Source organism: Poecilia reticulata, linkage group LG16, assembly GCF_000633615.1.
Source record: "Poecilia reticulata strain Guanapo linkage group LG16, Guppy_female_1.0+MT, whole genome shotgun sequence".
NCBI lineage: Eukaryota > Metazoa > Chordata > Actinopteri > Cyprinodontiformes > Poeciliidae > Poecilia > Poecilia reticulata.
In genome coordinates, this window is record NC_024346.1 from 12,315,735 (window position 1) to 12,341,708 (window position 25,974).

General features: G+C 38.3%; 3 protein-coding genes across 3 annotated transcripts; 1 reads left to right on the plus strand and 2 right to left on the minus strand.

Moving 5' to 3' along the window:
• Positions 1–56: 56 nt before the first annotated feature.
• LOC103478001 (vesicle-associated membrane protein 1) lies at positions 57–7,172 on the plus strand. Its single transcript, XM_008431433.2, has 5 exons — positions 57–755; positions 2,786–2,939; positions 3,139–3,297; positions 3,630–3,681; positions 5,357–7,172. Coding segments are annotated over exons 1-5 (384 nt in total). The 5' UTR covers positions 57–753; the 3' UTR covers positions 5,374–7,172.
• tapbpl (TAP binding protein like) lies at positions 6,087–14,099 on the minus strand. Its single transcript, XM_008431434.2, has 8 exons — positions 13,805–14,099; positions 12,235–12,447; positions 11,877–12,146; positions 11,583–11,783; positions 10,534–10,701; positions 10,326–10,429; positions 8,976–9,201; positions 6,087–8,622 (listed from the first exon to the last, which is right to left on the minus strand). The coding sequence occupies exons 1-8, from the start codon at positions 13,848–13,850 to the stop codon at positions 8,555–8,557; spliced, it is 1,296 nt and encodes a 431-aa protein (XP_008429656.1). The 5' UTR covers positions 13,851–14,099; the 3' UTR covers positions 6,087–8,554.
• Positions 14,100–15,289: 1,190 nt separating this feature from the next.
• Positions 15,290–21,910, minus strand: LOC103478000 (complement C1r subcomponent-like). The gene is made up of 13 exons (XM_008431431.2): positions 21,798–21,910; positions 21,240–21,453; positions 19,491–19,674; positions 19,262–19,402; positions 18,325–18,530; positions 18,068–18,215; positions 17,860–17,978; positions 17,700–17,778; positions 17,487–17,621; positions 16,866–16,940; positions 16,574–16,779; positions 16,281–16,498; positions 15,290–16,186 (listed from the first exon to the last, which is right to left on the minus strand). Exons 1-13 carry the CDS (start codon positions 21,842–21,844, stop codon positions 15,820–15,822), a joined length of 2,139 nt encoding a protein of 712 aa, XP_008429653.1. The 5' UTR covers positions 21,845–21,910; the 3' UTR covers positions 15,290–15,819.
• Between the last annotated feature and the right edge of the window lie 4,064 nt (positions 21,911–25,974).

The following is a 25,974-nucleotide window of genomic DNA, read 5'->3' on the forward strand; positions in this document are numbered from 1 at the left end:
CAGCACTGCAAAGCCTGAGAGGAGGGAACGGGAGGGGAGCGAGGGGGAGGGGAGGGGTGCCGCACTGTCGTTGGGAGTCCAAGTGAGGAGACGCATTATTGCAGCTGAAACACTTTGCACGAACCAAAGTACCGCACTTCCCCCCCCAAGACGAAGAGGAGGAGGAGACGGGAGTCAACGAGAAACAGCTGGTTTCTCATCACTGCACTTTTCTCTCTCCCGATCTTGACATTTGTTTTGTGGCTCTCAGAAGAGGAAACTACCCAGCCTGCCAGCCAATCAGCGCTGCGTCCTCGATCAGCATCCAGGAGCAGCTCCAAACGCTCAGCATCGCTTGGCAGAGCCGGACGCAGAAAAGCCCCGCTGGGACCCGAACACCCATGGATTCATCTCTCGGCTGGATTATAATTTAGAAGCGCTCCTCTCTTCTTGAACTCGCGTTGCTCCCCATCTTTCTCCCCCAGCCACACTGTGAGTTATTGCCCGACCTGTATACGTGGCTCGGTATTGCGGTACTTTTGCTGACGGCTTGCAGTATAAATGCATCGCTAGAAGATCTCCACTGCGCCAAGAAGACTCCCCGCCCTTTTCTGAAGCTACTTAAACCTCTTTACTAATTAAAACCTCAGATTGTTTTTCCTGGATAAGTGCCTTCACTTTTTTTCGGAGATTTTTATTATTATTATTACTTTAGTATCCTCCGTCTGCTCCCTCACTTCCACCGCTGAGTCAGTTCAAACAGCTGCATAGAAGATGTGAGTATTAATGCGGATTCTCTTTTGCGTCTTTTTTTTTTTTTACAACAATGCAAAAAACCGTGAAAGCTGTTCCAGATAAATCTTTATTCAGTTCTTAATCATTTGCATGTCTTTTTTAAATCAGTATAGAATCAAAAACTGTGCTGTTTTATTTCACTTTGCTGTGTTTTTTGCTGACGCATGTGAAAATTGTCGTCACATCTCTTAATAGAGTTGGATTACTGCCACAGCTAATCTTTCAGTGGATTTAAATCGAGTTGGTTTTATAATGTTGCATCCCCAAAAATCCTTTCAGTTCTTGTTAAACTATTTAAAATATCATTATTTTTTTGTTTGCTCGGCTCAGAAGCGGAGTTATTGGAAACATTGTACAATAATAATACTAATCATAATTATGATGACATTTATCTTCTTCCTGGGACCATTTGAAAATTTTCAACGATTTTATTTATTTATTTATTTTTTATTCCCTGAGAAGCAGAGGCGCTCCTGAGGGGGGCGGATCCCCGGGAAGGCAACGGCCAACCTTGTTAAATTGCTGACCATCCCCACTGGCTCCACAGACATATTATTTATTAAAATTAAAATAAAATTGGAGAAAACACATTTCATTGAACTGAAGTATCTATCTATCTATTTATTTATTTATTTGTTTATTTTCTGTGTCCTTCTGCCACCTTTAAATATATATCACTATTTTTCGGTTCTGCTCTCCCACACGCTTCTCTGTACTTGTAGATGATAAATGACAACAGCTAAATAAAATTCCTGAAACTCTGTCAAAATGTCACTTTTTGGTTTTGATGTCACCCCCAACAATATCAGTGGCCCCCATCTGACCTGCCCTATAAAAACTTTCTGGAGCCGCCCCTGCTGAGCTGTGACTTTTATTCCCACCAGCTCCCTCTCTTTGTGGAGTTTAATTGGTTTTTAATCTTGCTCCTGTTTTTCCTTACCTTGTTTTTTTTTTTTTTGCTTTCCCTCTTTACTCTCTATTTTTATTAAGACAGTGTATCAAAGTTTACTACTGGAAATCACATTTTCTCTTTTGTTTCTCAACTAAACAAATCCTCAAGTTTTTTTCAGATAGAAATTCATAAATTTTTTTTCAATACATTTCATAAGACTATGCTCCTTATTTAAAATCACTCTCCTTTTTTCTGGTCCACTTTTTGAGTTATTTTTGTTATGCACTTTACCATTTTTCTTCAATCTAGGGCTTTAAACATGAAAAACATTTATTACACATTTAGGAAAACATGACATTTAGTGCAATATACTGCATTTATTACAGAAAAGCCTAAAGCTCAAGTTCTTCTCCCTGATATTTGGGATTGTAACCAATTCATTTTACGGAGAGTTAAAGCCGCTTAAATTGATCAATAATATTACAGGCATCCAGAGTTTGAACACCTAAAATGTAACATTCATCCATCTACTGCTTTGCGGTCCTGGTACTGTGGTGATGATTGTGGCTGAATGCGTTATAGAGCTCAGTCTCTTTTGTTGTTCACTGTTGCATGAACTGAGCTGCTGACGGCGTTGTGGCCTATTTTAAAACTCGGATTTATTCTGCAACTGGGTCTACGTACTTTAGTGGTTTTCTCAAAACTTTCTCTTACGTAAACCACACATCATTAATCTAATTGAAGAGGTAATAATCAGGTTAATAATACTTGAACCCAGCAGCAAGGACTGGTGAAGATGAATGAAGGCTGTGATTGAAAATCTGAGCGATTTCAGTAAATATTGATTTTTCAAGCTCATTCTAAGTTCAACCATGAGAAATATGTTGCTTAAAAATGAAGATGAATTTGTTTTTTATATGCTATTTGTAGTGAAAATATATTTTTATATATTTATATGTTCACAAATGCTCCACTTTCTCACACAGACACTAATGAACAGTGAAACCTGAAACAATGCACACATTTTATACCTTTAGATTCATTATGTGGCACCCACATCACATCAGAACTGGACGATTCAAGTGTTTATTTTTAATGCAGTCTTTCTTTTGTTTCCAGGTCTGCCCCAGATGCGTCTGCCCCTCCTGCTGCTGGACCTCCAGGCGCTCCTGGCGCCCCCGGTCCAGATGGAGCCCCAGGTGGAGCGCCACCCGGCCCACCCAACACCAGCAGCAACCGCAGGCTTCAGCAGACACAGGCCCAAGTCGAGGAGGTGAGATAAACTAAGATCCCAAACTTGTGCAGTGCTACTTTCTCTTTTTAATTCAACTGAAATGTTAAAGGAAATTTTAAAACAGCACTCTATCTCTATTCTTTGTGATTTATTGGCTCAGAAGAACCAATTTCCCTTCCTCCATCAACCGTTTAATCCTTTCTGTTTCTGCCAAATGCTGCCTCATTGCCGGCTCTAGGTGGTGGATATCATGAGGGTGAACGTGGACAAGGTTTTGGAAAGGGACCAGAAGCTTTCAGAGTTGGATGACAGAGCAGATGCTCTGCAGGCCGGTGCCTCCCAGTTCGAAAGCTGCGCAGCCAAGCTAAAAAACAAGTACTGGTGGAAGAACTGCAAGGTGGGTGCATTTAAGTGTCTCATCACAGAGAAACTACTAATGTCTGAGTCAAGCAAATGCCTGCAGGCATTCAGCGTTCTGTTTGGAGGAAGACATTGTAATCTGTTAATGAGCTGCTGTTGAGGACTGCAGTGACGCCTCAGGGAAAAATGGAAGACAGACGTCTGTTACTGAAGAGTTTTAAACTGGAAACTGGATAGCTTACATAAGAAATCCATAAAAAAATACAAATAGTGTATTGTTTTTGTTTTATTGAGTTGCTCAGGTGGTGTTTTGATCTGTTTTCAAGCAAATAACTAGAGAATTTTTGTCTTATTTTCCTTTTTTAACAGATGATGATCATGATGGGCATCATTGGAGTCATTGTGGTTGGAATAATATTCTGTAAGTACAATGTTGTTTTGTTTTAGTCATTTAGGTTTATGGGACAAGTGAAACCTCCCCTTTGTCTTTTAAATAACATACTGTGTCTTCCTAAAGATCTGAACTTTTTTTTACAATTTCATGTTACAGTCACACATTTCAATGGATTTTTATTGGGATTTTATGTCACAAACCAACACAAAGTAGTGCTTGATTGCGTATTATGGATACCGACATGACGCACATTTTCATTAGAGAACAAAACAAAACAAGCCATGAAACCAAAGTATTTAACTACTTAAGTGAATATAAAACTGAAACACTGAGTTCATAAATCCCCACCTGAGTTGATTTTGATCAATAATCACCGGAACATTGACCAACGTACTTTATGTATATTGATCATTTCGATGATGGCACTAGACAAAATGTCATGTTTGTTGCTGGTTTCTCAGTTTGTGACTAAATGATCTTTTCATGACTTTTTATTTTTGTCTTTTTCTGATGTAAAGCACATTGAACTGCCTTTTTTTTACTTGTAATGTACTTTATAAGTAAATGTGACTGACTGATACGCACAAATGAAAATGGAAAAAAGACAAAAACGTCACACCTTCAATGACTGACTGTGTCTTGAAGGGCAACTAAGAAAAACTGTTGACAGAGCAACTGTGAGTAACACGCTCCACAAATCCTCTCTTTACGGAAAAGAAGAAAGCCATGTGAGGTCCTGTTTGCAATTTCCACATTGGGGTCACAACAAACATGAACCTTTTTATCCACATGCAAAACATGTCAGGCGGAAAACTGACTCAGCTCATTTAACTAAACAGACCACAGCAGTGGCAGCATCATGCTGGCAGGACAGAGAAGCTGGTCGGAGTTGATGAGAAGGTGGATGGAGACAAACACTTACAAATCCTGGATCACAACCTGCTAAAAGCTTCAAAAGACTTGAGACTGGTGCAAAGGTCCACTTTCCTGCAGAATAAGAACCATAAACATTCAACCGGAGTTACAATGGAAATGTTTTGATCAAAGTATATTCATGCATTAGAAGGGCCCAGTCAAAGTCCAGAGCTAAATCCAACCGAGCTGCTGCAAGATTTTAAAAAATGAAGCTCAGAGAAGCTCTCCGTCCAATCAAACTGAGATTTAAAAAAAAATCTGAAATATCCTCAAATTGTAGCCTCAGCAAAATATGGTTCTACAAATATTAATTCAGATGCGCAAAACACATTTTACATTTTTTTGTGTGAAGAAAATTGAAAACCGTGTATCATATTCATGAGGTGGTGCAGCTGTTTGCAGCCTTGGTGGGTTTGAATCCTGTCCAAAGGCTCTTTCTGCATGGAGTTCACTGGACATACACACCACCCCCCTCTGAGGTTTGTTTGTTTGGATGGATGGATGGATGGATGGATGGATGGATGGATGGATGGATGGATGGATGGATGGATGGATGGATGGATGGATGGATGGATGGATGGATGGATGTTCACTCTGTGCTGGTCTCTCACATGAAATCCAAATTGCTGCAGTGTGTGACAACAGATAATATAAGTTACCGTACTGGAGCTGATGTGACTGAACTTTTGAAGATAAATTATTTTAATTAACGCTTCTTTACCTTATTTTGCTTCCCTGATTTATTATCCATTAGACTAATGGCTGCCTCTTTATCCTTCATTTGCAGTGTACTTCTTCTACTGAGCGCCTCCCATCATCACAGATGAACTCAAACCTAAGGATACCGTTACAGGGGAGAGGAAAAAATGAAGCGCCACTCCTCCCTTCTATCAGCCTTCCTCCTCTTCACACAGTCTTCCATTGAACCATCCTGCACCCCAACAGTCATGTTCCTGCGTATGTGTTTCTGCTCTCTCCGTGCCCCTTTCCCCACCTTCTTTCTTGCTGCTTTCTCTCAGTCTTCCTCCATGAGGTCTCACTCACTCTCTCCAGTCTCTGCACCTCATGTATTATTGAAGGCTGCAGCGGGCGGACGGAAACAGGGAGGAGAAAAAGAAAGAAGACGGGAGAAAGCAAACAGAGCTCAGAGAAATATAAGTGGAGATTGAACAACAGTTTGCAGTCTTTCTACTCCAGCCAACGCTTGACCATGAAATTTTTTTACCTACATTTGTACATTGATACCGACATGCCAAACTAATACCCTCCCTTCATCATAATGCTTATTACTAATACGTTAGCTTAGGAGTCGAATCATTTCTGTTGTTTTTCCACGTGTGCAATTGTGATCCGCCACTCTGCAGCTTTTACCCAATAGGATTTCACCAGTAATTTATTCCATTTCCTGTTCAACTTTCTCTCACACAAGTCTCAAACTTCTGCAGGGATGATAAGAAAGGAGAAATGCAAAAAAGGGGGAAAAAAGTTTGCTTGAAATGTTAAGCCAAAAAGAGGTGATTCAGGAAAAAGAAGTAGGAGTTCAGCAGCATATTTTCCTGCATAAATACATGCAACCTGAGTCATAGCCTCCAGGCAGAAAGCGATGAGTCAGTTTTGGGATTTTTCTATCTTAGGTGATGGTAATAGAGTCATGTACGCAGAAAGGCACATGAAGCAGCTACTGACAGACAATCTGCACGCCTGAAGGACCCGAGGAAGGCCTCTCCACTCTGAATGGACAGAGTCGCAGCCACAGACAGATGAATGTGTAGCGTCGCATTTTGAGCAACCTTCTATTGGAGTGTTTGTTGTTTTCAGAGCGCAGGAGAATGAGAGAGGACAGGATGAGGATCCCCCAGAGCCGCCAGGCTGCCCAACCCCCACCCCACCCCTTCACTCACATAAACCAGACTCATCTGTCACCTGCAGTACGATAACAGCCAGTCAGAGGCATTCGTTTCTAACCTGCATGGCAAACAGTATCCATATTCGTGTGACCTGTGTATCTGCCATTTCTTAATCTTACTGCCGATTGTATATTTTCTTTCCTTAGTGGTTTCAAGGACCTGTGTATAATGTCTTTCTGATCAGATACGTACTGCTTATGCAATGTGCAACAATGCTCATGAGTTTGCCAAAATGTGTCACTTGCTTTGAACAGAAAAAAAAAAAAAACATAATACTCAAGGACTGCAACCAACCGCTACTGTAGTAAATCATTTTAGGAATCACATAGAGCTAACATAGGAGAACCACTGTACATACATACAAGTTTATGCTCCTGAAAATGTGTTTATATCAATTCCTTTAGGTTTTAGGAGACTGTTGGTTGTTCGTGGAACTCATTTTCTGATTTTGAAAGTTGTGAAAAGAGTAAATAACACAAAGAGATTCATGAGAACAATGGAGTAATGCATAACTGTAGCACTAAGCTCTAATTATCTGCTGATATTGTGCAACAATATTAACAGGTGAATAGAGAAGAGATTATGTTTTGTGAATTGAACATAGGGTGAGAGATGCAACTGAATTTTGCAACAAAAAAGAAATCTAATGCATGTTTACCACTTTTGCTGATGCCAATAAATAAATCATGACCTGAACTCCATCAAACTGTTTTCTGACTCTCCTCATGATTCTTCTAAACACAGAAAAGGCTAAAAGTCACTGATCAGGATTCACATGTTAAGTCAGTGAGAAAGAGCTGAAAACTGATCAGCGAGGTCCAGCCTGATTTAAATCCATAAAGCTAGGACACAGTAATAATTATGTTCAGTATTAATGTTTGCAGCCCTCAAAAGTAGTTCCTAATAGTACCTGAACTAGTAACTAGTAGTCGACTGATTGATAACTACAAATATTTTTTCCGAAATGAGTAAATTAATTAACGAGTGAAGTTTTTTTGTCTCTTAGTAAATTATTTTAATCTACTCTCATGACCACAACTTTGAATTCAAGTTGTAAAACAAACCAAAAAAAACTTCAATAGGGACAAACACCCTCACCAATGTAGAGTCATAAAAGCTTTATTTTCAGACAAAATAAAGTGAAAGGTCAGTGTAGGACAAACAAAAAGACAGAAAAACAGTAAACAGCTGCTGCATTTAAAACCACACCATCATAGTGGAAGAACCGCAATTCCTCCATCAATTCCTCCTGAAGTGCAAAGAAAAGTTGTAAATAAAAAAAATCCAGTATTTCCTCAGTTTGTACAGCGTCTTCCTTCTGCTTGTAATTAATTAACGTATTTTGTTCCCACAGTATTTGAAACTCAAATAAAGCGGCGTCAAACCTGATATTTTTAGCACTTTGTGGTTCATCATTAAATGTTTACTGACTGATTTTAAGTAAAGCTTCCGATTCACAGCCTCATACAAATAAATGAGCTTCTTGGTTGAATAAAAATTACTTTAAATCTATTTCTGTCAAAAGTATGAATAATTTAAAGAGCAATGCCACAATGGAGCTTAAAAACAAATCCAGAAGAAACCTCAAAGACATACAGGATTTTAAAGGTTGCTGTTAAAACCACCTCATTTTAAAGAGACTTATTGTAGGCTGCTGTTTTTGTTGGATTTATGCAGATATGAAGTTTAAGTTTAACCCCAGGAGAGACGTGAAAGGTCCGATTATTTGTGCTGATTGGAAAACTATATTTGAGATTCAGATCGGTCCTCTGGTCAGACAGAGATAATGAAACTTCAGTGGTTCATCTCTGAGAAAATGTGTTTTTCCTGCTGAGATTATCAGTATATCACAACAAAAGGAACTTCAAGATCCAAGGATGCTTAGTGCAAATAAGAAAACAATAGAAAACAATAGAAACCGTACAGCAACTGGATGCAAATCATAATAAATGAATGTTTCCCACAAATAAAATATTTCAAATTCAGCCGACAACAGCTATGAGACCTGAAAATGTTTACCTTTACAGAAAAAAAATAATTCAAGGCTCAGCTTCAAGTTAAGATGACCAGAGAGTCACTTATTTCATGACCTGATAGAAGAAGAGAACAGTGACAACGAGGAACCCGAGAACCCACCAGTAGGAATCTGTAGAGAGAGAAAACACACAACACTAAGGATTGTTTTAATGAGAGGAGACAAATGTGCAAAAATACAAAAGCTCTAATCAATGTTATTGAATTAGGTGGAAATTTACTGAGACATAAAGTTTGATTCTTTGGAAATGTGATCAAGTGATAAAAAAGTAAAGGTTTTATCTTGGAGAGGTTTGTGTGGAGGTTTCTTTCTTGTACTAAAACAATCCGAACAGCCTGTCGGAGAAATCTGACAAATGTTTCATATTTCTGTTTTTACTTAATTTATTTAATTTTTTATCATCTTTAGATTAACAAGTTAATGAAAACATTTTGTTCAAACGTTTATTTGAAAAAGAAACTTACCTGGTTGGGGACTTTCGAGTACTATACTGATGTGGAGCGGATCGTCCAGAGCTGGGTGGGTCACCCTGCAGGTGATCTTGGTTCCTGGAGAAAAACTCTGGTCAATGGTTACATGAGAGGACAAGGTAAACGTCCCGTCCCCGTGCTGCCGATGACTGCTCAGAGAGCCCTGGTTCGGAAAGAGTTTTGGATCCGTTTCCGTTGGAGGAAGGAAAAACCACTCCATCTGAAAAGCAAAGAATAAAGAGCAGAAAATTATGACCTGTAATCAGGCAACCGATCTTTGAACAACAAAATGCAACAAACTACTGAATGAAGAGGATTCAGCATTTTTAGTAGTTGTGCATTTGAAACTAAAGTTGTTTTTGTTCTTGATCTATAAAACATAAAACTGCTTGTGGTGAAGAAAAATCAATGTATTTTAAAGAAGGTCTTTTGGAAGGTAATGAAGTGTTTTTATTCTTCAATATCTGCAAACAAAAACCATCATCTTATCGCTGCCAAGTCAGTTTATATGACAAACTTTTTAAGGAAGCAATTTTTTGGGACAAAATACATAAATGTTTATTTTGAAGTGGAAACAAAAAAGATTGGTTTCATTTAAAGTATGAGGATTTGGGGGTTTTTTTATCCACAAACGTATTATAATATTTTTTGGGTAAATTCATGATGAAGAACACAAGGGGGCGCCATACTTCCATCCAAGTCTCTAATTGAGGTAGCCTGTCAAAACACAACTAATTATTATCAACTAATTAGCAACAAGCTTTAAAATGAATGCGTCTTTATTTCAGAAACTCTCACTGAAAAAAAAAAATTTACCTTTAAAATGTTTACATTTATTCTCTGGATTAAAGAAATCCCACATTATGAAATATTTGTTTCTTTTTAAAAAATGCAAGTAATATATCCAGAATTTCTATTTTCCCTAAAGTAAAAATACTGTACACTTAAAATAATTTGTCCACAGATATCAATGTGAAACATTGTTTTGCTTGACGTTGGTGCAGTCAGTGAAAGGTTAAATGAAGTTGTAGCTTAATCTCTGTGTCCAATAATTAGGAATTTATTTGTGAGGTTTTTCTGTGTTTTGAGCTTTGGAAAAAAAAACAGCAGCTTTGGTCTATAACCCCAAATGTGTTGTGTGTTGGTAAGACAATACACAACACTCAGATAAATAAATCTTTCAACAGCAAAAAGAAAATTAAAATTGAGCTATTATTACTTCATTCTAATACATTTAATTATTATCTCTCTGATAAAAGGAAACTCTAGGGTTTTTTGCAGGTTATTTCAAAGGGTGCTAATTAACCAAATTAAATAATTACATCTAAAAACAGAGTTGCTGACCTGTACATCTAATGGATAGTATTTAGCACAATGGCAGCTCAGTGTTTGTGGAGAATTTTTATTCAGAACCAGCTTCTCCGCTGACAGAGAAACCTGCGGCAATTCTGGGAAGAAAATCAAAAAGAGGAAATAGTTATAAAATAACCAAAAGATCGACTTTAATGGATGCTTAAAATAACAGTAAGATCAGAATAGAGGAAAAACTTACGAATGATATGGAGCTGGATGACCTGCTGGGCGTGGAAATGACCCAGGTTGACGGTGCAGATGTAGGTTCCTTCATCGACGACCTTCAGCCGAGTTAGACTCATGGAGACGTTTCCCTCACTGAGGAGCAGAGCAGCGTCCACACTGGAGCCGTTCCTCTCGCCATGAACTGAGCACAGAAAATCAGACAGAAATGACAACTTTATCCAAAGTTATCATATCAACGTTAAAAGGGACAAACTCGGATCTGGAGATTTAGGTGGAAATAAATGTCTTATTGCAACTCTGAATAACGTTTTTGTCCTCAAAACTCCCAGATCCTTCCTTTGCTGTGTAATTATGAATGGTTTTTTTTTTTCATAATGACTATTTTTTCGAATTTATTTGATATACTTTTGTACAATATTCATTTATTGGCATTATTTTGCATTTCTATTGAAAGTAAAAGCTTTAAGATTAGTTCAAAGTTATCCTGTGAGTCTAAATAAGTTTATAGAAGTCTTTTAACATGTTTTGCCCTTGTGAAAAGTTGTGTGAGGTTTTAGTAATGAACATTCAGGTAGATGCAATATGCTGCTTCACCACATTAAAAACTGCATGCATATCAGAAAACGTTTAAGATTTATGAATGCTAATATTTTTCTAGAAGCAGTGGACTGATTTCAATGCACAGACCGGCAAGGCAACATGCAAAAACTACGCTTTCTTGATATAAAGTCATTTCTACAACACTTATTGTAAAATCTGTTGAGTAAAACCTCATGTTAATATGACACAGTGAGTTGTCAGCGAGTTACAGCTATACAATCTGTGTTCTTATATATAATATCTAAGAAAACCTTTAAAAAGCATTTGCATAAAAACAAAAGAAGTAATAAACACAGAGATGTTATTGATTCAATAAAAAACATTTTAAAAAACTCATAAATATAGAGTCCTCCATATTTCACTAGATTAACTCGTCTTCATCTCACTAGTTTTGATATTTGTGAGAACATTTTTATAAACAAATGCCCGTTTATTCTGTTGTTTATTCTTGTTAGTACTCACCTACAGTGGCCTCTTCTGTGTCATCCAGCTTTGTCTTCGTTTCGAGAACTTTCCTGCCTCTCCCTCTGTGCTGCAGGCGCCATTCCAGGCCCACTTCCGGTGCTAACGGCGTCTCTTCCTGCTTGAAGCCGCAGTTGAGGAGAACATCTCCTCTCAGAGGAGCAGATACAGAATTTATGTCGGAAAACACCAGGAATATCACTGTGACACAAAGAGGTAAAGAAAGCAGAGAAAATGTCATGAAGAAGAATCTTTTTTTTCTTATTAGATGCAGCCCTGAACTTTGTATTTTACCTTTAGTCAGCAGAGTTCCTGACTGGCTGAGAGGTAAGTTGAGTTTGCTTTGTGTCAAGGTGGTCTGATCTTTGTCAAATGGTAATGTTTGAAGAATGAGCGATGTGCTGAAGTCGAGTCCCTCCACGCTGAGGGAAACCATGAAATATGCTGGATCAGAGCTTTCCTGAAGTCCTCGAGGAGTGTAGCGACTTATTTCACACATCACCTCCTGCTCATTGCAGTCTGCATGGAGCAACATGCCTGCGTTGGGGATGTCAGGCGATGACACTGGAAGGAAGGAACAAAAAACGTTGAACACAAACTGAGCAGATTTTACAGTGACTGAGGTTGAGATGTGTCGATAATAAACGGACACCTTTGTTTTCAAACAGAATGAGGTCTGGATCAGGGACTGAGGGCGGGACAAATGGAGTCAGTGTGTCAAGGGATTCATCGGGTCCCACTGGGACGTCTCGAAGGACGAGTGTGGCTGGAGTTCGGCTGAAGAGAGAGCCGCCTCCCATTCCACCCATTCCGACTCCCTCCTCCACCAGAGAGCAGGAAAGAACGACGTCTGCAACCCCATCAGCTGCAGACAAACATAAAAAACAACTTTGAAGCTCATACGTTTTTTCAGTTTTCATGTAGCGTATTTAGTGTAACTTCACATATTTGTTGAAATTATCACTATGTCGTGACAGATAATTTGTGAAAATATCGAGTTCCTCTGCCTTCTCCCAGTACTCCCAGTTTTAACAGCAGAAATAGGCCACTCAGTCAGAAACAACCAATCAGAGCCAGGAGGACGGTTTTAGCGCTGTCAATCACTCTCATGCACACCCATCTCCTCTTGCTCTTTTCTACACTGCAGCTGATTTACCTCAACGTAGCCTGCAACGAATGCTAAGGCTAGTAGCATTCGGCGGGTAGCATGGTGGAAAAATGGTTTCATTTGTTTCTTCGCCATTAGTACATTTAGTAGCAAATACATGAGATTGATTGACAGGAGTCCTGTGAATGTTAGAGTCTTTAGGTTATGGAAGCTGCAAGGATGGGGCTCAACGCAGGACTTACTTAAGATATTTCACTGTATTGAAATTTTGGGTCGTCTCACCATCATCTCAAACGTTTTTTGTTCCCTTAGAAATTTTTCTAACCCAGGTTAGCTTTGGGACACAGCATGACACCTTGCAACTGGTCCATTAAAAGTTAAACGGCTTGCAACGATGCTTAGTCAGATTGTACATGTCAAAGTGGATAACAGGACCCAAAGTTTTCCAGCAGATTCTCCAAAACATCTCACTGCCTCAGTCATCCACATTCTATAATGTGTCCTGGTGCAAAATGTTCCCCAGGAAAGTGACGAACAAGCACTCAGACCATCTAGTGTTGACCTGATAACATATTGTTGACCAGCCTCCAAATATCAGTTTTGGACCACTTTTGTGCTCCATATTTATATATTTATCCACTCTTTTAACATTTGAAGACTGGAAACAACTCAACAAGAGCTGCAGTTTGCTCAACCTGATCCTCATCAAAATCCTTCTGTTTGAAAATTTTTTCTGCTTTCAATACATCAACCTGGAGGATAAAATCTTTCATTTGATATCAAATATATTCCACCCACTAACATGTGCCAAGAAGATCTTCGCCTGTCTTACTCCCTGATCAGTGTGTCAACAAATTGTTCAGTTCAGTATGCATAGGATATTTTGGATTCTAATTCTTTTAACACACTTTTTGTTATGATCGATCTCTTGACTGAGTTCACATCCGTAATGTATTTAGTTTCTTATAACACATTTAAACAAAAATAAGACCGTTTTAAAGTATGGGATGCCAAATAAAATGCTAATGACGAGAAGAAAACCTGTGAGCAGATTCAAGAAAAAGTTTGCTTATTGCTACTTACAATCATTTGTGAAAATACGAGTATATCTTACCATTAACGAACGTCAAAAACCATCCGATAAATATTGCTTCAATCATCTTCAAGGAGCAGAAGATTCGTGTTTTATTAAAAATGAAATAAAAGAATACTGCACCAGAGCACTTTCACTTTTGATTTCAAAAAGCTACACACGCTTCATAACGATGGTCCCTTCTTTGAATACAATAGAGCTTTGTGACTCCCTCTTCGCCCCATCTGTGATATTCATTAACGAGATATTATTACCGGTAATAAAAAATAGAAATAAAGTCTTTCGGCAGGAACGGATGTGCGTTTAGATGTTCTACTTTGAGCATGCGCAGAATGCGAAAACATATCACTAAAAGTGAAAGTAAACTCAGAGGCTCGACCAATCAGAAACTAGCGGAATTCGAGTCATGGGTTACTATGGTAACAGTGGTTATGCGTCGTCTTTCTGTTAAAAGAATCCTTCCCTCCCCTGAATTGAAAGACTAACGTGAATCTGGTAATATCTAATAATGTATCCATACAAGCCATTGTATGACCTGATTGTCAATCTCCAAGTTCAGTTTATTAAATCAATCAGTAACATTTAATCAAAACTAAAACGTTCAAATGATTCACTGCGGTGTGAGTTTTTAAACTTTACACAGTCTTAACTTTTTAAAACTGAAAACATTGGTTACTTGTCAGCTTCTTCAGCTTATTGATTTTCAGTATAATTTTTTAACATTTATTGTGCATAAGCTGAAGCACTATTGCTTATATTTCATCTTGTCAGCTCTTCTGTAGCTCTTCTTCTGAGAGCTACAGTTACTTGCTATCCGTAGGATAAAGAGCTAAAGCCATGCAAAAACAAAAGAAGTTATAGAGTGCAATTTAAGTATTGCAAACCTACAATAAAGTGATAAATTTTGTTTAGCTGTACTTAAACTAATTAGCAAACACATCTTGACATTATAAGTTATGTGCAAATAAGGTATTTGGTATAGACTTTGGGCTGCACAGTGGCGCAGTTGGTAGAGCTGTTGCCTTGCAGCAAGAAGGTTCTGGGTTCAATTCCCAGCCTGGGGTCTTTCTGCATGGAGTTTGCATGTTCTCCCTGTGCATGCGTGGGTTTTCTCCGGGTACCCACGCATTTCTCCGGTTTCCTCCCACAATCCAAAAATATGACTGTTAGGTTAATTGGTCTGTCTAAAATTGCCCCTAGGTGTGAGTGTGTGTGCATGGTTGTGTGTCCTGTGTGTCTCTGTGTTGCCCTGCGACAGACTGGCGACCTGTCCAGGGTGACCCCGCCTTTCGCCCGGAACGTTAGCTGGAGATGGGCACCAGCAACCCTCCCGACCCCACTGAGGGACAAGGGTGAAAGAAAATGGATGGATGGATGGTATAGACTTTGCCATGGTAAACCATATTGTTTTGCTGAAATGTTATTCTCAACAAATTAACTTTTTCTGCCTACATCACCAACATTTTTTTATTAACCTACATCCATTAAAAAAATTTTAAAAAAACATGGTCATCAGTACATATTTTATTTTTCAACACAGAAATCAGTTGTACAAATGTTCAAAACTTTCTCTTTGGTTTACAGGTTTGCTTCAATAGAGTAACATCTACAGATATCCTGAACATTAACTTCATAACTTCATTTTTTTAAGTAGACAGAGCAGAATATTTTTATCAGTGTACTTCAAATCACCGCTGGTCTTTTGGTGCTTGGGAACTCTGATGGCTTATAGGTAGTATTTGATGTTTGGAACACAGTAAAGATAACAAGATTGTTTTTTCTAGTGTGATGAATTTAAAGAGAAAGGCTCTTACTACTTCAGCAATTTATTTTCTGAAAACAATGTTACCTGGAAACAAACATTTTTGTCTTCAATACTACATATATTTGTGTAAAGATACTAATTTGATTTTTTATTATTGAGTTCACAGATTCATTTATGTTACATTTATTTCACCACATGTAAATGTTTCTCATATAGCTTAAGTTGTTATTGTGCTTAAATGCTTCTATGAAGCTTCAATGCTTGAATGCTTTCAATTTTCCTGCATGATCTTGTTAATCCAGTCTACATAGTTTGCCACTTTGGTATAAAATCCATATGTTCCTTTCTGCCCACATCTGAACCCCCAGCTGACAATCCCAGCAGCCCAGAATCGTCCATTTTCAGATTGCAGAGTGAAGCCACTCCCACTGTCACCTTGGCAAGAGTCCTTCCCGCCTTCAGGAGTTCCAGCACAGAACATGTTGTCTGTCAGTATTGGTTTCTTGGTTCTAGGTGTTCCCCTCAAAGAATTACTGCATCTTTCCTGTTCCACCACTGGAATATGCACATACTTCAGCTTATTTGTTAGAAAACGCTGCTGGTTGCCCTTGTCTGTAATGCCAAAGCCAGACACCAGCCTGAAAAAACAAAAGGTTCACAGAACAAAAAATCAGTTATGTAAAAGAGATTTGATATTAATGAAATTACTTTGAAGGCCTACTGTTTCTTTACCCCATCATTCCCGTGTCATATGTGTCATTCTTTGATGGCAGACACAGTGGCATTATTGCTGCTTTGAATGTGACCGGGTCTTTAAGTTTTATCAATGCAATGTCGTGGTCATAGTTTAAATTGTTTGGATTATTGTACTGATGGTGAACATGGACTGCAGTTGCATTCAGAGAAGGAGTTTCTAAAATTTGGTGAACATCTGTAAGTCCAAGGTAAATCTATAAAAAAACACAAAAGAAAAAATATTTCAACAAAACATGGACAAACCCAGAAGATTACAGAGTGTTACTTACAGAAAAAGCCTCAGGAGTTTGTACTTGTCCATGAATCACAACCACGTGAGCTGCAGTTAAAATCCAGCGATCTGCTATGATCATACCTCCTCCCCTGCTGTCACCTACATTTATGAAAGCTTGCCATGGGATGGTATGCTCTGCAGCATCATTTCCTCCAATAATCCTCTGGTGATTTTCATTTTGTTTTGTTGGTCGACCACAAACTACATAGGATATAAGTTTGTAGTTATAGAGAAGACATAGAGATTTCAAGATGTGCTCTGATGTTTTAAGAGACCAAAAGTGATACCTGGTAGGCATGCTGGTCTTAAAATAACATCATGGTTGGATCTCCACTGTCTATCCGCTTCACAGGTGAGAGAAACTACAAAGAATAGAATGTTATGTGTTATATCCATCTTTGGTGTTAAAAAGACTGAGAATTATTGGTTACTGTTTGTGCCTGAATGTTACTTATTTCATGGACTCCACTCTGTTATACCCTCTGTAAAAACACCCTCACCCATTACTTTGTGACAGACATTTTAGGTTGTTGGTTTTTTTTGACCAATGCATGTGGCATTTTTTCCTCTTCCAACCTGCAAATATAGCTCCGGTCTTTCAAAATCCTGAAAGATTCTGGCAGTAATTTACATAACTATTTATAAATATATGTTGACTTTGACCTAAATGCATGCAAAATGTCTTTCAGAGGGTCTGTTGGTGTCAATGCATGGCAGCCTCTCTTCTGTCTGCTGTGTCAGCAATCTAGCTTACCACCACTAGGTGTGTGAATTACTGAATACTGTGTGAAGTGCTTTGGGGTTCACAAAGGGCTATACAAGCACAGGCTATTTACCATTTTACCAGCGCTGGAAGCTTATTGGAAGCATCTATATCAGTAAGTTACAACTGTACAGTAAAATCTTACCATTATTGCCACCATATGGTGAATAAAATGGTTCATTGCAATGATACTGAACAACAGAAAGATATTGGTTCTGGAAGCCAGACAGGAAGTTAATTCCTCCATTCAGCAGGGGGTCAGGTTCTCCACAATCAATTACTATGGCAGAGAGAAAAAAAAGATTCAACATTTGTCAGCAAAACATTTGTCCTGATTATTCACACGTTCATAACGTACTGTGGCATTCAGGCAGTGGGAGGTGCCACTCTCCGTTGCTTTGGCACATGGTAGAGAAACCCATTATCTCCACACCATCCTGACCAAGAAGAAAGTGACACACATTACATTGAAACATTGTGGTGTTTAAAATTTTATTTAAAAAAGTGCTTAAACTTGCCATCATTAGTTTGTATCCGTCATCACAGCGCACAAAAATATAATCTCTGTAGAAGTACTCAGTTAAGGAAGGGGTGACCCTTCCTTTAGCGACTTGTCCAGGAACTGGACACGTCACTCCTAAACACATGAGGAACATAAATGTGTGATCAGCTGCATGTTCCACCTTCAGACCCTCTTAATTTTCTAATGTCCTTTCACCCCCTCACTGTGTGTGCTGTAGTCCAGGCTCCATCCATTGCTTTGTCCCTGATTATCAATGTTATAGTCCAGCTTGACAATGTTTGAGTTTGTGTTTAATAATCCTGGGCTTGATCCCCCACACAGCTTCATGGGATTTCTGCCTGGAATGATCACCTTATAGAAAGAAATGCTCAAAGTTTGTTAACTGAGCAAATATTTACATTTTGTAGTTTGTTTACTTCTATTAATTTTACTACAGCTGGTTAAAGCTGATTCACGTTACCTCCAACCAGTGATGGAGACAGTTTGGGCCTTCCTCTGTGTCCACACTCTCAATGTGAAATTTGTCAGAGAAGTTAAGGGAGAGAGTGAAGCCAGACTCAACAGAAATGATATACTGACAGGACAAAGCATCTGGCGAGGGATTCGGATAACCCGGACTCATCAAGTGTCCTTCCAGTTCATCAAATACTCCGCCACCACAGGATACTAGACACAATGAAAGTCACAAAAGAGTTTTCACATACAATTCCTTGCAAGACTATTTCATACATTTTTTCATATTTTTTCACATTAAAACCTCATATTTCAATGTATTTAATTGTGTTTTTATGTGAAAGACCGAAATAAGGAAGTGCATGACCACAATGTGGAAGGAAAATGTTAAATGGGATTCAAATTTGATTTCGTAGTTCGGCATAAGACACCTACACAACACATGAAAACGTGAACGTTGTGGCCCACGAGAAAACTGCAGTGTGATGGAAAATTAACACATTCAACACACCATCCTCACAATGAAACATACAGGGAGCAGCACTATAAAGTGGGATGATTTTCTTCAGCAATTAATGGAGAATAAGATATGGAATTAAATACAATCCTTGGGGAAAAAAAAGAAATTGACTCTATAGGGTGGCTGAATGCATATATGTATGCCTCACTTTTTTATTTTTTTATATGTAAAATTTGTGTGGAAAGGTATATTAAATTATCTTTTCTAATGTCACTCTATCATTGGCTCATAGCTTTAAGTCAAAAGGGGAAAAGTAAATTTTTTTTCCATTACTTTGAGAAACTTATACATTAATTGATTATGCATTTGTCTCATGCAAATCAATTGATTTGCATGAGACAAGAGGCATCAGAGTATTGAAAAACTGATTTTAGATTTACCCTTCATGAGCAAATACTCCGTTCTCTCCATTAACCAAACTTACGCATGCAGGTGCGCTGGTCTGAGCGTAGCTCGTAGCCATGGTGACAAGCACAGAGGTATGACCCAAGTGTGTTGAGGCAGATCTGAGAGCAGAGTGGACCTGATCCATCCTCAGGTTCTGGTGCTGAGCATTCATCTATGTCTGGTGAAATGAAATTATTCATATAATGGTTAGATATTCGAAATTAAAGACATATTATTTATCACGCCAGAAAATTACCAACGCACACCTATTGCTTGGTACTGAGCAGAAAATCCCACATTCTGGTTTCGGTCCGGGTTGTAGTCATCGGACTGGAATATCAGGGTGAGTCTGTTGCCTGGAGACAAAATGGGCTGATAGCCGGGGTGATGTCCATCAGCAGAGTTCTCATTGCCACAAAACTTTCCAAGCACCTTTTCATCGTATAGGACCTGCAAATATAAAATCTTAAATATGATGAAGAAATACTACCCTTAATATGTTATTTAAATGGGGACTTGTAAAAGTACATAGAAGTAATTGTTCGTTGATTTTGTATTTGTTTCCAGAAGTAAAACCAAATGGCTCACAACAGTGGTGGTGTGAACCATTCTGAAAATTCATTAATTTTATTAGTCTTTTTTCCTTAATGTGTATAATCTTAATTATTTATGCAACATTTACACCGATTCTCATTAAACAATTAATTTTCCCCAGTTCTCTTCAGGGCATTGCTGATAGCGTCCTATAGTGAAGCTAAATAGCCAATCGTGTGTGGTTGCTAGGGGAAAATAAAAACCATTTGGCCAATCAGGGTCGCTGAATTTAATGTCTTTAGGGCGCTCAGAATTTTGCCTTCTCGTATCAGATTCCATAAAGTTCTTGGTCGCCATGGTGATAAAGTTGGTAATGGCGACGATGGCAGCGAATTCTACACAGTGACTGACAACATGGTTTTTTCCACATGGGCGGTAAGCTACAGCTTCTGCTTCTCTGTGTGTTTTATTAGGTTTAGCTATATTGCGCTGCTCTTTTGTTGTTTTGTTCATCAACTGCCGTCATTTATTCTTTGCTGATAAACAGTGGAGGTTGCTGGTTAGCATAATGCTAATGCTGCTCTAGATTGTTGTGATTTCTTTTTCATTATTATGATGCTCTTCTTTCCTTGACTTTCTGTTTCTGTCATATTACTAAAGTTTGTTTGATATCTTGATGTTTGCATGGTAATATGGCCGTTTTGATGTGGTGTTGTTCATTGAGCTGAAATCCTGTTTGCTAACTCGTATTTATGAACGTACGTACCTACCTAGTTATAGGAAGGCCTCTGCTGCTTGATATCAGTTGTCTCTTCACAGTTTTAATAAAAATTAGCCTGTTATTTCTTCAGCGTTATACTACTAGACGATCATACATAAATCTGGCATTTTTCACAGTTTTGAGTCTGATTCAGTTAGCTGTTGACATTTATTTAATGATTAAATACTGTATATTTTGCAAGTTACTTAACATTGACTTTTTACTTGCAGCTAATTTAACATGTTATTTTTGCTAGAAGAAAAGTGTTTTATTATCCTGGGCTTGTAGTAATTTTTCTAAGGTTCAGTTGATTCAGTTTTTCACTGAACCAATTGTAATTCTTATACCTGACTACGAAAGGAAATCTCTTGGCACATTAGCCCTACCAAGAATTATTTTCATCAGCCGCCACTGGTTCATACAAAACATTTCAAGCACCTTTTATTCTAATAATTGAGAGAAAAATATAAACCTAAAAAAATTCTTAAAGATAAATAATAAAGACTCGGCAAATCAGAAATTATATTTCTACGATCACATTGAACTCCCAACTCAGAAAATAGTTTGATGACCCTGACTTTGGAATACATAATAAATCTAATCTCTTACAAGAAAAAAGACTGTTAGGCCCAAACCTTTGTGTTCCTTATAATGTTAAATATTTTACAAGCTGTGAGCAATTATGCAGTGGGTACATCTGAAAGTATTATATTGCTCTGACTGTGATGGAGTCGTAGTAGCAGCCTGCAGAGGCCTCAATATCCAGATGTGTGAAGGTCAGACTGATCTGGAAGCCCTCCGGCACGCTGATCTCCCACTGCTTCTGCAGGTTGGGGGGATAGGGCAGAGGATACTGGGGGGAATGGATCTCCCCGTACATCGGAGGGTCTGAGTCTGGCAGTGGGACACACTCACACACCAACACATGCAGAAACCTGAAGACGTGCACAAACAAGAGGTCCATCTGTTTATCAGACTTTGATGATCAGAGTCACTGGTCCAAAGTCGATTCAAACAGAAAAGAGCAAACAGAGGGTCAGAATCAACTAAACCACAAGATACATTTTATAGCTGAGAATATCTATGACAATTAAACACTTGCCTGTTAAGAAAAGGCTCTCTGAAATGAGTCATAAATACTTTGAAGTAGAGTAAAACAATCAGGTTTTTGCATTAATATTTAGAGACGTTTAGAATCAAGACAAAAAAATCTGACAAAAACGGTTTAATTCAATCATAATTGATTTTTCATAAAAAAATAAAAATCCTTTAAACTCACCATATGATGAAAGATGTCCAACTAATCCGTAGATTGAATATATCCATGCCTGAATTTTTCTAGCTGTGTACCAGCACAAGTCTGAGATACAAGTGAAACATTAATGTCATAATGGCTCCTGTTTCAAGTATTAAGCAACCCATTGCGTTAATGCCAGGAATACGCCGTGTTTGTCTTGGCAAAAATCAAATATGTTTGTTTTTGAACTTCAAGGGAGTGAAGATAGTATTTTGTAAAAATTGTGATTAGAATTGGATAAGGCATTTACATATTTGATCGTTTATGCTATTTTAGATTATGTTTTGCTATTCTTTCACTGTAATGCATCTTTCACTGTAATTTATGCATCTTTGGCTCATTCATCAGCTGTCATAAATAATTCCACCACCAGAGGGAGGTATGGATATTTTTCCAGCATCACCCCTTCAATGAACAGTAAATGTTTGGCAACATTGCTAAACTCACTTTATCACCCTTATTCCTGAGAGGCTTAAAGTGGAAACAATTATGGGCCTTACTTCCGGAAGTAGCAGTATTTCACTGCAATTTGTAAGGTTTTTTGCTAGTCTATATTCATGATAGATGCTACATCTCTTTTCGGTTATTGTAAAATAATTAGTTAAACTTTTTTACGGATACGCCGTCTGCTATCTGAGAGATGCTCAGTACAGAGGATCGTAATTGTGAGTTTAATCTCGAGGAGCGACAGGAACAAGATCGTTAAGTTTTGTAATGGAATGACACTTAATTAGCAGCTCTGCTAGCAGCTCGTTTCTCTGAAGAACTGACAGTAATGAAGAAGAGAAAAGCAGCGAAGCTGGTCAGAGTTCTGAGCTGCCGTTTTGCTCCGACAACAACAGAACTACATAATATTAGCTTGGTGTGATGTGAATTTTATTTTCCGTTTCAATTTAAAAAATAAAGTTCATGAAGTGGCTGCAACAAGCGTGTTTTATCATTATGTTTGGGCCAGCAATACATTTTTATAAGACTAAATAAAATATCCGGGTTTATTTAGTCCACAAGCAGAACCTCGAGGTTTTCCATTGCTCGGTGTTACTGAAAATCAACGGAGAAATGACCGTAGCTGCTGCTCTCCTGACGGTGTTCTATCAGATTGTCATACTTTCTATGAGATTATCATATGGAGGATCTCCCCACTGGACAATAGGTGTAATCAATAACTAGCAAAACTGCTACATTGCTTTCATAGATTGGCTAATTTTTCTGTCGAAGGTAGCCAATATTTCAATTATATTTAGCTCTGTAACTCTTACTTTAATAAGAAGAGTTTGAAACAGGAGGGAGCGTCTGAGCATTGCCACTAGCCGACAGCTCTGTATGGGAGCCGAGAGCAGAGGGGCTATTGCAGCTGGCAGTAAAACAAAATAAAGTATGTCTTTATTTCTTACCATCTTCGAGCCACATATCTGAATACTTTTCTAGAAAACTCTGGTGCTGACTCTTTTAGTTTAAGTTATGATACTAACCAAATATTCAATTTCTACATATTTATTGGTTCTCAACCGTCCAGGATATGGAAAAACAAAAAATAAATAAAAGTTTAAAGCAACTTAAGTTCTAATTTAAGTAACACATAACTTGTATTGAGAACCACTGCAATAACTCAATATTTATGAGGAATTTTATTAAGTGGAGTTGCTCATTAAAGCCTTAAATTTTTGTAAAGGTGTATCAGAGATTAGATCTGTGACCAAGATCCAATTTCTGCTCAAGCAAACACATATCTAAGACATTTTAATCTTAGTTTGACTTCTGGGTCTCAACTGGTTGTTTACTGAGAAAAACACTTTTGTTATCCATTTTAACATTACATTTGACTATAACTTTGCCGACCCTCCCAAAATTGCTCCTGTTTATGGGCCTCCTGTGCATAGGGTCTCCCCATAAACAGGAGGCCCTATGCACAGGAGGCCCCTTGCACTTGACTAGAACAAAAATGGATCACACATTAACCTGTTATAGAGAGCAACTTGCCACTGGAAAGTGTTGTAAGATGCGGAGCTCTGGTAACTTAAATGGTAAATGGACTGAACTTATATAGCGATTTTCCAGTCATTTTGACTGGAAAATCGCAATGTAAAATCGCAATCGGAATGTGACTCTTTTTACTGGAAAGAGTCACATTCACCCAATTGCACTCACAAACGCTCACACATTTATACACCGATACGCAGATCGGTAAGCAATTTGGGCTTAAGTGCCCTGCCCAGGGGCACATCAACATGTAGCAGTAGAACGCTGGAATCGAACCTTCCGATCACAAGACGACTACTATCCCCACACAGCCACAGTTGCCCCAACTGTTGTGCTGTTCGTGGCTGTACTCTACTAATCAGACCAAATTTAATTTGTGGCTGCAGCAAGTGTGTTTTGAACATGCTCCCAAAACAAAACCGGTAGTTTTCATCGCTTACAGACAAATAAGCAAACAAAAAGAATTTGGCTAAAAATTCTAAACTTGAAGAGAGAACCCAAAATGCTTGATGTCTACTCATGTCATTGTGTGGACTATAAGCAACAGAAGAAAACCCGCATCTGAAGCAACTGAGTCAGTGAAGTAGCCAAATATGCTAGTGCGGGTTATTTGCGGCAGTTTCTCCAAGTCACCATCCCTCTCTTCAATAGCTGTAGGTAGCGGTAAAACAATATTGCCACATATTTTATAACCTAAAACAGAGGTCCCCAAACTTTTTCCTTTGAGGGCCACATAACTTTTTCCTTCTCTGGTGGGGGGCCGGAGTCAGTTTGTAACAGAAAAATGTGACGATTGCAGGAGTGCCTAAATGTAAAAATTTGTTGTTTTCCAGAAAGCACAATCAAATAACCCTCTCTGGGTTCTTCACAGAACAAAAATCAAGAAATAAATAATTACACTATTAATGAAATGAATAATAACCAAATAACCCTCTCTGGGTTCTTCACAGAAGAAATCAAGGAAGGATTATAGTCCGTACTTTCCTAACTATAAGCCACAACCCCAGTAAACCAGTAAACATGCACATATAAGCCGCAGATATTTCTGCCACTCCAGGTTTTCCACAACGATGCAGCAACAGCAGAGGGGGGCGGACACCCAACATTTGAGTCATAATAGGTCAATTAAAAATCACATTTATTAGGGTTTAAAAAGAAAAAGTTGCCAAGTTTATATTTAACTGAACTGATTCCGGTAGTTTCCGAACGGTAACTGTAACAGTAAAAGTGCTGATCCTTCATGTCCTAGCATGTGCTAAATGAAAATGTGCACGTTCTTCTTCTTCTTCTTTAGATTTCAACGGCCGCTTGCATCCATTATTGTTGCACTACTGCCATCTACTGGATCCTAATATCTATACCTCAAATTCTCATAATGGTCCCAGTATTATTTAAAAAACAGTTAAATAGCATTTCCCCTCAATGCTATTTAACTGATCAACAACACTCTCAAATTTAAATTCCCTATTAAAACCTAATTCCGTTTTAATGGGCGCGTTCTTTTATTTCCAATTTTGACTTCCAATGATTCACTTTGTAATTGTCTCGCTATGGTGTCTTGTAGCAAAACTAACCATCAGACAAACTCCTCTCACACAAGTCAGGATTAATTAGTTCTTCCTTTATTTCCATGTAGAATGGAGTGAAATTGTCCAAACACAAACTCAGGATGAGCTCAGAGCAGCTTACAGAAGTGTTTTACATTCAGATACATACATTAGAAATACAACTGATACAACAGCTACCTCGGAATGCTATGAGCTGCAATGCTACATAACGACCTCAGAAATCTTAGCAGCCTGCTAGTTAGCAATGACGTAGCACATAATCAAATCGCCCGCAGGTATTTCCAAAACTAATTCAATAAACAAGTTACTTCTTTTATCCAGTGGTGGGAACTGTACTTAAGTACAATTTTCGTGTATCTGTACTTTACTTAAGTAGATTTAATAATGGGTACTTTCTACTTTTACTCCACTACATTTTACAGTAAGTATCTGTACTTTCTACTTCACTACATTTCTACAAAGTGTCGCGTTACTCATTACATCCAAGTCGCGTTGAGCTTTTTTTCCGTTAAAATGTGAAGTTCAGGGATTTAAGGTGGCACCGTAAAATCCGAGCAATAACGTGACTTAGTGTCTGTTGTCACCCATCGGCTCCACCTTTACTCGCACGC